We start from the raw sequence: 14,488 nt of genomic DNA on the forward strand, positions 1-14,488 counted from the left end.
ATTCTGTGTCTCCCTCTCTCTCTGCCCCCCTTCCCCGTTTGCTTTCTGTCTCTCTCTTAAAAAAATAAATTAACACCAAAAATTAAAATAGTTTAAAAAATAATAAAAGCCTTGAACAAATGAAACTCTCACTATATTTTGAGTTACTTTCCTTAAAAAAACATTTTTTTTAATGTTTATTTATTTTTGAGAGAGAGAGAGCATGAGCAGGGGAGGAGCAGAGAGAGAGGGAGACACAGAATCGGAAGCAGCTCCAGGCTCTGAGCTGTCAGCACAAAGCCCACTGCGGGGCTCGAACCCACGAACCGTGAGATCATGTTCTGAGCCGACGCGAGATGCTTAATTGACTGAGCCCCGCAGGCGCCCCGAGTTTGGGTGGCCCTCTTGAGGCTAAGTTTCTAAGCGTGAGGTCGTTGGGGAAGGACCTGGGGGCATCCTGTGCCTCGTGCCCCAGGTTTCTGCGGGGTCCCCCGGGGCCCTGCCCCCACTCAGCTCTCCCGTCTGCAACCCCCGCAGCTCAAGGAGCAGCGCAAGGAGCTGCTGTCGGTCGGGGAGGCCCTGCGGGCGGCCGAGGACGCCGGCCAGTACCTGGGCCGCTGGGGGAGCCTGCTGGCGGGGCACGGCGCGGCGCTGGAGATGCTGCAGGAGCGCCTGGACCAGGCGGCCCTGGAGGACCTGAGGGCCCTGAGCCTGTCGCTGTCCGAGAAGGCCGCCGAGGAGCTGAGGCGGCTGCAGAGCGCGGGGGTGACCCAGGAGCTGCTCAAGCGCAACGTGCCCTGGCTCTTCGTGCAGCAGGTCCTGGAGGAGCACAGCCGAGAGCTGGCCGCCCGGGCCCGGCAGCTCGAGGGCCAGGAGCGGGACAGGGGCCAGGAGGGCGTCCAGAGCGTCAGGCAGAGGCTGAAGGACGACGCCCTGGAGGCCTCCACGGAGGAGCAGGCCGAGCTGAGATGCTGGGAGCGCCTGATCTTCGCGTGAGCACCCTGCGTGCCCTCACCCTCCTCCACCCTCCACCCCCAGCAGCGGGGGGCGGGGGGGATCCCGCGCGTGGTCGTGGGGACGGCAGTTCCTTAGTCACAGGGATCGGCGGCCCAGGGCCACAGCCGAGGCCAGCGAGAGGCAGGCTCTGTAGCAGGGGGAGGGGGAGGTCCCCGCGTTCCCATGGGGGAGGCGACTGGTGCGGAACGGGACCCTCCATTCTCTGCTCCCGGGGACAAGGCCCCTCGTCGGCCTGTCTCATCAAGGGGACCGGCCCAGCTCCTGCTCCCGCGGAGCATGTCACGTGTCGTTCTCTCGAGAGCCCATTCTGAGCCCGCCCAGTTTCTCCCGATGTCGGCAGCGTGCGCCATTGGGCCCTAACCTGAGGCCTTGCAGGCCACACCTCACCGTCCCTTCACCCGCCCCTCCCTCAGTCACCCATTCAGTGACGGGGCCATTTGATTCGATTCTTCATTCGAGAACCATGTAATGGCATCAGCCTCTGAGTAGGACGTCCTGGGCCGCAGCCGGCTGACGCTTCTCGTATAATAACTAGAAAATGTCAGATAAACGGCCCACCTACTGTTTTTAAAGACGGGGGGTGCTGTAGAAGCAGTGAGGACCAGCACGGCGCCAGAGCGCCACAGCCCTTAGCTCCGGGCAGTGTTCGACAGCTCTCTGCACAGATGGAGGTGTGGTGTGGCTCAAATGGGGCACTTGTGTGGGGTCATAGAGAGCAGCAAGGCGTTGGGCAGCTGTTGGGGGCTGGCCCATCAGATGGGAAACAAAACGAGCTCCAAACCAGGCCAGTGAGGGCTGTAGACAGGAGTGAGGTATGGACAGCATAGACCAGAAAGCCTACCTTTAAATCCCAGCGCCACCACCAGCGGAGTGTAGGAAAGTCACCTACCGAACTTGAGCCTCCTCTGTCTTGCCTTAAACGACAGTCCTCAATCACCGAGGGTGCTTTCTGTAGCACATGATACTATCGCGTTGGTAAAAGGTGAAGAAAGTATTTTATGAGGAGTCGTCAGTGGTAGATGTTTCCAGGCTTGATTCAGGGGCTCAATGATTCTCTCAAGGACCCGGTTCTCACCATCTTTCTGCTCCACTACCTTCAGTGTGCCTCCTTGGTCTTTGGGCTCATTCCCTTATGGCTTCAGGATGGCTGCTGCAGCTCCATGTGTCTCGCTCATCATCCCTTTAGAACACCTTAGGCATCAAACCTTCCAGTACCACCGGTCAGGATTACGTCACAAGCGCATGCCTAAACCACTCACTGGCAAGGAGAATGAAATGGCCATGTTGTCGTAGACCAGAGGGCAGTAAACTGTTTTTAATGACGTGCAGATAAGTGTAGTTGCTGAGGCCCACATGCTTTCTGTTGCAACCATAGCCAGCCATAAACTAATGAACTTGACCGTGTTCCAATAAAACTTTATTAACAAAAACAGGCAGGGGGCTGGACTTGGTCCACAGGCCGTAGTTTGCCAATCCCTGCCTTAGACAAGTTGCGGATTGCCCACCCCGGGGCTGTGAGGGGTGTTTAGGGTAACCTCTCTAAACAAAAGCTGAGCTGACCAGGGGTAAGGTAGTGGCCCGGGGTTAGGTCATCCACCTCCGTCTAACAAGATGCCGCCTTCACGGCATCAAGGAGGGAGTACGTGAGTTAATATATTTAAATCTTTTAACACAACCCTTGATCTGCAGGAAGTGGGTAATAAGTAGTAGCTGGTACCATTACCCCCGTCATTCCTGGGCCGGAAGAGCTCAGATTATCAGGGGAGCAGGCACACAGAGAGGCGGTCGTTGACAGACGGCGCCCAGGCAGGTGACTGTACCGGGGACACTGCAGGATCCAGATCTTGGCCAGGCTCCGAGGGAGGCACGCTGTGTGTGCCCACCACCGGCCTGGCACTGGGAGCCGGAGATGAGCGGGTGCAGGCCGCCAGTGCCTTGTGGAGAGGGGGCACGACCAGGGTTGGGGCCGCTTGCTAGGAGGTCGTGGTCCTTATATGAGTGTGACATGGGGTGACCCGGGTGACCGGTGTGAAGGAGCAGAGTTAAAAACCATCCCCGGCAGTGTGGGGGCAGGGTGGGGGAAAGACCAATTACCACCCTCCACTGGGTCAATTTATTTTGAGTAACGAAGTAACTGTTTGCATACGTGAACATGATGGTGCCCATCTGGCAGTAACAGAGAGCTTCTTTTCCCCTTAACAAACGGACCTACCAATCCCTATTCCGTAAAGTTGCTCTTCCTTTCAACAAACCAAGCAGCCAACCCAGAAATCTAAGCAAATAAACAAATCCAAACAATCCGTTCAAGCAAATAAACAAAACTCGAGCCCATTTACCACGCCTCCCTGGGTATAGACGCTTCACCGTCTCAGCTGATTCTTGGGCACAACTTAATTCCGAATCCAGAGCTCTGTTTGTTGGAAGCAGTTGCACAGAGAGGAGTGCGGAGGGGGTGTTGTGGGTCGGCGGTGGCAGAGACGAGAGGGGAGTGAGCCCTTGCCAGCATTTCGGGTTAGCCCGTCTCTGTCCCGTCTCTGCCGGGCCGGCAGGCTGTGCGCTGGGCATCGGTGGTCCCTCCCACCTGCCCCCTGTGATGGGCATCGGAAGGAGAGCATCGTCCTGCCCACGCCCATCCTTCCTTGGCAGTGACCTCTCGTGAAACAGGGTCTGTCCGGCTTTCACCATTTCGTGCCCCCTCCCACGCAGTGTTCTTCCCCAGGGCTGCCCTCACCACCAGGGAGAGCGGGTCCCCGGGCATCTGCAGAGAGCACCGCCGCTCAGCTCTTCCTCCTCTCGGTCTTTATGGTTCTGGCTTCATGTATTTCCCGACCTTTGCTAGCATCTGTCTTCTTGAACACACAGGATGCCGTCTTCTCTCCAAGCATGTAGAAATCAGATCCTCACACGCCACTTCTTATTCCTCCGAATCGTTCTCCACAGCAGAGATTCAGCTCAGTGTGCATTCCACCAAAGTCTCTTTACACGCTCCAACCGGCTTTGGGCTCTCTGAGGCATATGAATGAGACTTGACATTCCCATTACCAGATGGTCGTTTTCTTCAACATCATTTGGATCCATTTTGCAGAGAGCAGGGCCAAAGCCGGCCCTGATTGAGTCGTTTGCCGGGAAAAGAGAATTCTCACCTCGCTGTCTGAAAACTCTTTATCGGTTTTCCTCAGGGTTAAAGAGGGTCAGGTAACTATGCACACAGTACGCGCCTGCTTGTATACCTCGCTTATTTAAGATTCCAAAAGGTTGCAGTCTTTGTTTCTGAGGCATTCTGCAGAAGTGGCTTTGCACAATCGTTTTAAAACACATGTTTAGAAGTGTTCCGATTTCAAGGAGGATGCAGTTGCTGTGAACCTGGTTGGGTAAAGTAGGAATTAATAAGGATGCACTTTTTTTTTTTTCTATTTGCCAGGGAAAGCATGTCTTTGAAACCTGTCTCCTGTGCTCCTGCCTTGATTTTAAACTCCTTTAGGGCACAGACTCTGCCTGTCTCCTGTGTTGGTCTTATCTTGGTGCCTACACAGCAGAGCATTAAGACCGGACCACACAGGGCCGATGGGCTTGGGATGGGCAGGAATGGTGACTCAGAGTCATTTCAAGGTTACTTTCACTTTGGATCCCACGCACCCCACAAACACAGGGGACAAAGCCTCTCCGGGGGCAAGGTACAAAGAAGCAGCTGTAGTTTCCTGACATTCTTTTATTTTTATTGCTATTTTTTAACATTTATTCATTTCTGAGAGAGAAAGCGTGAGTGGAGGAGGGGCAGAGAGAGAAGGAGACACAGAATATGAAGCAGGCTCCAGGCTCTGAGCTGTCAGCACAGAGCCTGATGCGGGGCTCAAACTCACTAACTGTGAGATCATGGCCTGAGCCAAAGTCGGACACTTAACCGACTGAGCCACCCGGGTGCCCCCAATGCTTATTTATTCTTGAGAGACAGAGAGAGAAAGAGAGACAGAGCGTGAGCAGGGGAGGGGCAGAGAGAGAGGGAGACGCAGGCTCCAGGCTCCAAGCGCTCAGCACAGAGCCCTATGTGGGGCTCGAACTCACGAACTGCAAGATTATGACTTAACCCGAAGTCGGATGCTTAACCGACTGAGCCGCCCAGGCCCCTGTCTTCCTAGCATTCTTTTAAAAATGTTAATGGACCCCATAGAGTGAGAAACCCAAGACAGGATGTGGAGACATGGGCCTGGGGCCTTCGCACTCATTCTGGCCGGAGCCCCATGTCCTCAGAAAGTCCTGTTCTATTTCCAGAAGAGAACTTTCTAGCTGAGCTGTGGTCCCGCGCTCCCTCATTGAGATTGGGGCGTGATAGGCCTGGCCCCGGCCTCCTCCGGCCTCCCTCCTCCTCCCTCTTCCTCCTGCAGGCTTTTCTGAAGCAGCCACGGCATATTTCCTGCACCCGATGTTGATTGAACGTTACCAGAATAACCCACCAAACCACATCTGTCTACAGAGAACATTAGTCCCACGAACTAGTGAATGGACATGCATTGCCCAGAGCAGGAAGGGGGAGAGGTGTCTCCCCCACCCTCTCACCCCCGGCCCGGGAGGAACGTCTGCCCGGTGGAGTGGGCCGTGGGCCTTGCCAGAAGGGAAGAGCGGGCGCCTCCCTCGGCGTCCTCACCCGCAGGCTGAGGGTGGAGTTGCTTGCTGGAAGGTCAGGCAGTGATGGAGGTCAAGGTGTCTGTTTCCCATGGCTGCCGCAGCAAAGCATCGCAAACTAGGGGGTCAGGAAGGACAGGGAAGTATTCCCTGGCTGCCTCAGAGGCCGCAGGTGTGACATCAGGGTGTCAGCAGGGCCGGGCTCCCTCTGAGGACACCAGGGCAGGGTCTGTGCCTTGCTCCTCTCAGCGTCCGGGGTGGCCACTGCCCTTGGCACCGTCCGTCAGCTTTGCCCATCACTCCAGTCGCTGCCTCCGTGGTCCCAAGGCTTCCCCTGCGTGTGTCTCTCTTCTTACAAGGACATCAGTCCATGCTGGATTCAGGGCCTATCCTGCCCCGTTAAGACCTCACCTTACCCTTCTTTCTTGTCGGCAAAGACCCTGTTTCTAAATAAGATCGCGTTCACAGGACCCGGGGTTGGGACTTGAATCTCTTTTTGGGGGACACACAGGTCAGCCTTCAGCAGGCGATCACTCAGCACGTTCCCAGCACGGGACGGGTTTCCTCTGAGCAGTGGCTGTCAGTCGTCACCCCTTAAGACCCAGCGCAAGGCCCCCCTCTCCCCTCATCCTCCTGAGCTGAGCTGGGAACCCCCTCCTCCAGGCCGCTGGCGCCTACGGTGTGCTGCCGAGTGGGCTCGGCGGACAATGCTTCATTTTCACTTGTTGCTAAAGCGAGAGCAGGCCCTCTCCCCGGTCAGGGGGGGCCGGAAGGCCTGTTGCGTCCCCGCAGACACCGTCGCAGCCTCGTCCCACTGTAACTTAGCTCCAGGATGCTGGCGTGACGCGCTCTTGGTGCTCAGATCGCTGCGGAATGAATGCAGATGAGTAAAGACATGAGGAGCTTTTCCAGGCGCGCATGTGATGAGCGGATTTTACTGCGTCTGGATTCCACACACCCCCACCCCTCCCCCCGCCCGCTTCCTCTTGATAAGAACCTCCCCGTTCTGGCTTTTCCAGGAAGCTCTGTTCCTCAGCCTTCTCCCAGTCTGAAGAGGAGCTGCTCAGGATGAAGCAGGAGGTTCACGGCTGCTTCGCCCAGATGGACAGGAGCCTGGCCCTCCCCAAAATCCGGGCCCGCGTCCTGCTGCAGCAGCTGCAGACCGCCTGGCGAGAAGCAGAGTTCCAGAAGCTGGACCAGGCGCTGTCTGCCCCTGAGCTGCAGGTAAGAGTGACGTCGGTGGCTTCTTGACGGCGGGCGTGGGGCGTCTTTCAGCCCCCCAAGGTGGTGGGCTCTGCCCCCGCCACCCACGCTGGGGTCCTTTACTGTCACTCTCCTCTGCAGCCATGGCTGCATCCGGCTGGTCCTAGAACCGTCAAGCTTGTCCCAGCCTTCTGCCAGCTCAGACCCGCTCACCTGGGCCCTGCACCCCCTTTCTGGGCATGGCTCTGGGAAGATGGGCAGCACCTGGCCTGAGCCGTTTCTTCCCCTCCCACTCCCTCGGCCACACTCAGTGACCGGCTCGGGGTACAAAAGGCCAGCCCCTTCTGTAAAGGGCGTGAGAAGGGTGGATCAGGGAAAGAGAGCCCCTCACACTGGCGCTTGTAAGTGTGATGATGGACATCTGCCTTTTCTGAGCACCTGTTATGTGCCTCAAAGGCAGACCACGCTTGGGAGCCGTGTTTGCTCCAGAGACCCCGGAGCAGTCAAGGCTACACGTTCCCTGAGAGCCCTGCCCCGCGTGGCCCTTCCCCTTCCTGACCTGGTCCCTCACTTGCCTACACGTTGCCCCCAGCTCCTCTCTCGGGAAACCGTGGCCTCCCCATCCCCATCTCTGGCCCTGCCGCTGGGGAGCCCAGCCCAAGACAAGACTTTGAACTTGCTGTTTCTTCTGCTGGGAACACATTTCCCCCAGAATCTCAAGGGTCCAGCGCTTTGTGGTCTCTTTGCACCCCAGCTCAGCTTACCCCACGAGGCCCACCCTGAGCTCCCGGCTAGAGGAACCCCCTCCCCAGGCATTCCTCCTGTGTCTATGGTCCGTGACTCCACAGAATCGACCCCTGCCTGAGACGCCCTTGTTTCTCAGCCTGCGCCCTGCCCATGTCCCCACTGCAGACCAGCTCTCTGACCTCTTCACCACTCCGTCCCCAGCACCTAGAAAGTGCCTGGCGCATAGTAGGTGTGCAGTTCATTTGATTGAGGCAGCCAGTCGCCAGATGCACACAAGATGTCAGTCTCCTCAGGCGATGCTGTGTTGAGATTGATAACATATTCAGAGTGCTTCAACTGACATTATCTCATCCAAGTTCACGGCAATGCCAGGAGGCAGGTTTCTGCACTCACTTTCCAGAAGAGAAAAACACCCAGCAGAGGAAAAGCGGGTTGATAGAGGCAGGCAGGAGGTGGGGAAACGGCTTGGGGCTGGTATTTTCTGACTTTAAGCCCGCTGCTTTTCCTTTAGGGGAAGGAAAGAAAAATCCATATATCTCCTCACTGAATAAAAAACAGTGCAATGCAGAAACAGCTTGGAAGCTCTCATATTCTTTTACATTAAAAAAAAAAAAGGTTTTTTCTTTCCTATTTCTGTTCTCAGAAGGGTGCAGGATACATAAGATGATGGGGGTTAGAAAGTAAGGAACAGATTATCAAAGTTTTTTATTTTTCTTTCACGTTTTAGAACAGCGATGAAACATATTTCCATATAAGTGCAGCGAAACTTATTTCCATATAAAGTTTCCCCTGCTTTGGGGCTGACCAGGGCCCAATCCTGGCAGGAATTAAGTTTCTGATTCTCAAGTTATTCAAGGTGCTGGGTTTGGAAATAGAGGTGGCCTCGCGCCCTGCCTCCGAGGGGCGGAGGCCCCAAGTGGGAAGCGTGCTTGCTGGATACCCTGTGGGAAATGCACACACAGGCTGGGAGGGGCTGGTGGCCACGGTTGGCTGAGCCTGGCTCCCTTCTCGAGGACCCTCCTGGGAAAGCAGAGTTGCTCTGTGTAGCTTCACAAGCACAGGGACCTGTTCCGCCGAGTCACCTGTGCCCAGAGAGGCTGCCGGGTCCTGGTCCCACCGCCGGGGGGAGGGGAGGGGGACGCCGGTTAGTTGCGCTGCCTGACCGCACAGCTTTGGCTCTGCCATCTGGAGTCCCCTTTTCTGCCTTTGGTGGACTGAAGGCCCACCCACCGAGTTTGTTCAGGAAGATGTCCATCGTACCCCCCTGCGGCCTCAGGCCCCAGTGCAGCTGCGGGAGCGCCGCTCGGCTCTGGGAGACAAGGGGGTGGGGGGCTGCGCAGACCGCTGGTGGTCACTTCCCTGCCTGTGCTCCGGCCCCTCTAGCCGCAGTCCAGGGCGAGAAAGCCGCGCTCCAAAAGCAAGAGCAGAACAGACCTTCTGAGGAAGTGCATCGAAGATAAAATTCAGCTCTTTGAGGAACAAGTCCCCGAGGACCTGGTTGAGAAGGTCAGTGCTCCCGCCTTTCTGCTCTTCTCCAGCACACGCAGGGCCGACACACCCGTTCCCAGGGCACACAGGGTCCCCGGGCCGTGACTGCCGCTGTCCTGTGGTCCTGCGGCCGGGACGCCCCCACCCCTCCCCAGACCCTTCCGCCCATCCTGTCCTGTCTGGAACTCTCCTCTTCCACCTCCCCACCCCATCTCGGCTTCGTCCCTCGGGCCCCGTGTCTGCTGCCGCCGCGGTGGCCGCCGCCTCTGTGCCGCACGTTCACCCGTGTTACACTTGGTGCCCCTGCGTGTACCACGCACAGACACGCGGTGTCGTCCACGTTCTTCCCTCTTTCTGGATGAGCCCAGCCGTCGTCCCTTACCCGGGTAAATGAACCTCATCCTTGGCTGTCCTAAGGTGTCACTCTGTCCTCAGGTGTCCCCTCCCCTAAGAGGCCTGATCCGATCACCCGGTTCTTCCCCCTCCCTCCTCCTCTCTTATCCTAACTCGTGCCGTACTGTGTGGTCGCTGCACTGGGCTCCTGAGGCCACAGCGCTGTCCCTGGTGCGGTGTCGACAAACTCTGGGTCTACAGCGGTGACAGACCATCCTGGCCTCCCTCCCGTGGTTGGGGGAGACGGACAGAAAACACTTAAAATTACAGAGCGTGATCAGTCCCATTAGGACACGAAGGAGAAGACATGATGGTGACAAGATGGGGGTGAGGGGAAGTGAGACCGACCAGAAGCGGCCGCGTCAGGTCAGGTCTCTCTGGAGAGGTGACATATAAGAGGTGACATGGTGCTGTCACTGCGTGGGTGCCCGCTGTGGCCCCCAGCACTCTGCGCAAAGGGTAGGCCCCTGAGAGGAGGGTGCCCAGTGAGCGGCTCTAACAGACCATCTTTCCGAGCGGCCGTTCCCTCCTGCCCCCGGCCCCGTCCTTGTCCAGTGGGCTTAGCGCAGGTGTGTTTCTCAGATCGCAAAAGCATAGTCTGGCCGAGAGCCACCAAGCCTGCGCAGGGTGAGAGGTCAGGGGCTCCTTCTAGGGGTGACCAGGCTGGGGTGTCTCAAGGGACTCAGGAGGCAGCACCCTGTTCCCACCCACGTGCTCTGTAAACCTGAGAAGTAGGACAAAGACTGGTGTGTAGAGGGGAAAATGTCAGCGTCCTCACTGCTAAGGCTAGCGGCGAAGATGGAGATTAGTGTGAGGCCAGATGGGCTCGCTGGGTGGTACCAGATGGGCTTCCCCTGGGCTCGTGGGGGCGGCCTTCCTGGAGGAGGTGAGCACAAGTGCGCTCTGAGCAGAGCCTGTCCGACTGGTGTGTTGTGGTCACAGTTCACCAAGGGGCAGCCAGGGAGAGGGGTGTGGGGGGGCCATCGAGAGGCAGCGGGGGAGAAGGGTGCAGAGAGGCGCCCAGGGGCAGTGGGGGAGAGGGGTGTGGGGGGCCACTGAGAGGCAGCGGGGGAGAAGGGTGCAGAGGGGCGCCCAGGGGCAGAGGGAGAGGGGGGTGGGGGGGCACCAAGGGGCAGTGGGGGGTGCGCTGAGGGGCAGCTGGAGGAGACGGGTGCTGAGGGGCCCTGAGGAGCAGCAGGGGAGGGGTGGGGGGCACTGAGGGGCAGAAGGGGAAAGGGGTGTGGCCGGGCAGCCTGGGTCCCAGTGAGGCATTTCCTCCAGCGCTGCCGTGTCGTGACCCAAGTAACCCAAACCCGTCAGGCCGAAGGTGGATGTTGCTGGAGAAGGAAAACTTGGGGTTTGTGTTAGCGGAGAGAGTGGGTGGCCTGGGCCTCGGCCAAGCACACGGTGCAGGTTCGCGGGGAGCCCAGGGAATCGGCAGCCACGAGAAAAGGCTGCTTCGCTGGAGTGCAGGGTGTCCCAAGGGGAGGACAGCCCACCGCGGTGGAGGGTCTTCCGGGCCAGGCTGAGAAGGTGAGCTGAAGCTCGCCGGTCCCATCGACGGAGGAGAGGGACAGGCCGAATGACTGCACGGCCGTGAGTGGTGACGGATGACATCCCGTCCCTACGGAGCCCTGAGCCAGACTCTGCAGCCCGCCCTGCCCTGAGTTCACCCCTGTGGTTTCCGTGGGGGGTGCACATTTGTCCTGGGCACCAGCCAGGCCCTTCACGTGCATGGAAGACGCAGCCCTCTGCCCAGCTCTGGACGGTCCCTGGCATCGTCAAGGGCAACTTAAGTTTCGTTTTTGTCCTGTGCACTGATTTAAGAACTTAACTCCCCTCTTGAAATACAACAGCCCTTCAGTAAGAATAGTGCTCATTTATTTTGTTTGCTTTTGAGTGCCTGCAGCCCCAGGCACCTTGCTCAGGACTGTTGTGTCCAAATATGTTCCTTATATGTGCCGGGCATGCATATGACACACAACAGAAACACATTTTATGGATACATAAGTAAGAGCTAAGCAGTCTGAGAGCTAAGTTCGTCACATGTGCCCCTGCATTTTGTCACCACACATCCCATAGAAGAAGCCCCATGAGGAGCACCTGGGAGGCTCAGTAGGTTAGGCATCTGACTTCAGCTCAGGTCACGATCTCTCGATCTGTGAGTTCAAGCCCCGTGTCGGGCTCTGTGCTGACAGCCTGGAGCCTGGAGCTGCTTCTGATTCTGTGTCTCCCTCTCTCTCAGCCCCTCCTGTGCTCATGCCTCTGTCTCTCTTTCAAAACCAAATAAACGTTAAAAAAGATTTAAAAAAACCGTACGAGTGTCGTTTTGAGAGACAGAGTCTGACGCACAGAGAGGTGAAGTAACTCCAGGGTCACACCCCGGCCATCTGGCTTCAGACCCCGTGTTCTTGCTTCCTTTCTAGCCTGTGTCTCGTGCAGTCCGTGTGCTCAGACCCTCCCAGCCCCGCTAGGAAGCAGGAGCACGCGATGTCCCTGTTTTACAGGTGTGGCAGCCGGGTCCCCAGCAGTTAGCAAAAGGGCTCAGGCTGGTGCAGGCATCCGGCTCCCGGACCTCCTGCCCCTCGCCCTGGTGCTGCCTCTGCGTCCAGTGCCCTGGTCAGGATCGACAGGGAATATTCTCACCGGATGTGGTTACCTCCCCTGGTTGTGCGACGCGGGACACACACGCCTTGGCTCCCGCATCTGTAAAACGAGGATTGTGACGATGATAACCGAGTAGTTAACAGATAGAAAGGGTTTTAGCTCTGAGTGGGCTACAGCGCTAGTTTTGCCCATGATGGGACAGCTCTGTGCATGTGCACCAGAACCCAGAGAAAGGTAGACGGGATGCGTTCGTCAGCTGTAACCTTTTAATGACAGGCCATCCTCGCAGTTGGCCATCGCACTGTGGCAAGTGCCGATAGAATACGCGCTCTCGAGTCAGCGGCTTTGATGGTCCTCCTGCAGTCGATCGACCGCCTCTCTCAGCACCGGAGCCACAGTGGTTCAGATTTGTCATTTGCAGGGTGCTGCGGATTGAAATGACAGCCCTCGGTTTGAGGCCCAGCAGCTGAGAGGGGTCCGATCGTGTCCCGGGACTGGGAACGTGCAGCTGGAAGGAGGGACTGGGTCAGAGACCCACGGCAAAGCCGCAGTCTGGCCGGCAGTGTGGGGTCCCCAAAGGGACCCTGGCTTCCCTGTTGGGACACTGGAGGCACCTGCTGGGTGACCCCTTTCTTTGCCAGAATCCGAGTCAGCGATCCCCGTAACCTCCCCCAGTAAACTCAGTCCCAGGTGGACATGTGCCTTGTCTAGAGGCTTCCATCTGAGGAGGTTGGGAGAATCACCCAAGGTCACACCGTCAGTGCGTACTGGAGCTGGGAGGTGAACGAGGCACATCTGCCTCCATCCGCCATGCCCCTCCGTCACCGTGTTGGGGCCCAGCTGGGACAGTAAGCAGGCTCAGCCTCCCAACGTGGCTCTCTGGTGCCCTTCCCGTGTCCCCCTTGCCTTTCTTCCACTTCTTTCCTTGCCCCTCTTGTCTCTCCCACCCTTCAATTTCCTTCCGCGTCCTCTAGGGAACGTTTTGTGGACTGCCTTCTCTGGGCCCGCGGGTCTCCGGTTTTCTGCTCTTGAGATGTTCACAGTCTTGGGTGAGCGGCCACTTTGCGCATCAGCCATTTGGAGATTCACATCCCGCTTTCAGGTAGAAAATCCACCCTGCTGATCTAAGCTCCGCCTCGGGCGAGTGGCTGGTTGGCTCACAAAGAGTCGTGCGAATGATGTGGGGAGACAGACCGATGGACAAGGGTGGGCTTCCCGCCTGACCACTTCTTCTCTGCAGCTGAGGTGCTAATGGAGTGAGGAGTCTGCTCTGGTCACCAGCAGCTGCCTGGGGGGCAGGAGTGTGCCTGCGATCAGAAATGGGACTCAGGCAGGGACCCCTACACCTTCCGATGGGCTCACTGTAAGCTCACAGATACATCATTTCATACCTGACAGACTCTGGAGGGCATACACATTTTGGAATAAGTTAATCTAGTTCCTAAATAACTTTCTGTTATGATGGCATGAAATGTACAGGTTAATTGGAGAATTGGCATTCGATCCCCCAAAAGGCAGAATGTTTCTTCTTTTTTTTTTTATTTGGATCTTCTCTTTAGGGTCTTTAGGATTTACAGTTGTTTCTATAAGTAGGGTGACCATATGTCTCGGTCCGTTGGGACAGTCCCAGTGCCTTTCCCGTTAGCTCTTTTCAGTCTCAACTTTGTGATAAACCATATGGTCACCTTATATGAGAAGGATTTCCTTGTGGTGATTCCTAGATACGTTATAGGTTTGCTCGCAGTTGTGAATGGTAACCTATTTTCTTCTTTTTTAATCTTTTACTTTTTTTTTTTTGAGAGAAAGAGAGTGCATGCACTTGCAAGTGGGGAAGGAGAAGAAGGGAGAGAATCTTAAGCAGGCTCCATGCTCAACGTGGAGCCTGATGTGGGGCTTGAGCCCATGACCCAGGGATCATGACCTGAGCCAAAATCAAGAGCAGACAGACGCTCAAACAACTGAGCTACCCAGGCCCCCCGTGGTAGCCTATTTTCAATTATGTTTTTGACGTATTCAATACTGCTGTAAAGAAATGTTATTTTATGAGTCTTTCTAGAGTGTCTTTTTTCTATCTCTGGAGCCAGACATCTGAGTTCAAGTCTGAGGTCTGCCACTTGCCAGCTGTGTGACCTTGGACAAGTTTCTTACTGTTCTGTGCCTAGTAGACTCGTCCTTCAAGTGTGGATACTAGAAGCACCTGCCTTTTAGGATTGTTGTTAGAATTCACCTGCGCTTCTGTTGATTTTCTGCATCATCAGTCATCATGTCGACAAATAATTGCAATTTCGTTGCCTCCCTTCTAAGCCGATGCCTCATTTCTTCTTATTATTAGTGTTTCCATGTCCTGGTCTGCTGGTTCCACATCTCTCTCATTTCCCCTGATTGGTTTTCCCCTGGGTTGTGGATCCCGTTTTCCTGCATCTTTGTGTGCATG

The 14,488-nt window shown here is 56.5% G+C and overlaps 1 protein-coding gene across 1 annotated transcript in view; it reads left to right on the forward strand.

Moving 5' to 3' along the window:
- The window catches only part of EVC2 (EvC ciliary complex subunit 2), a 139,905-nt gene that overhangs the window by 95,380 nt on the left and 30,037 nt on the right, over positions 1 to 14,488 (forward strand). The window contains exons 14-16 of the mRNA XM_039232157.1: positions 517 to 971; positions 6,636 to 6,840; positions 8,950 to 9,072. Coding sequence (XP_039088088.1) covers positions 517 to 971; positions 6,636 to 6,840; positions 8,950 to 9,072 — 783 coding nt within the window. The remainder of the gene's footprint in view (positions 1 to 516; positions 972 to 6,635; positions 6,841 to 8,949; positions 9,073 to 14,488) is intronic.

The sequence above is a fragment of the Hyaena hyaena genome, unplaced genomic scaffold (genome assembly GCF_003009895.1).
Source record: "Hyaena hyaena isolate Hyena2069 unplaced genomic scaffold, ASM300989v1 scaffold_63, whole genome shotgun sequence".
NCBI lineage: Eukaryota > Metazoa > Chordata > Mammalia > Carnivora > Hyaenidae > Hyaena > Hyaena hyaena.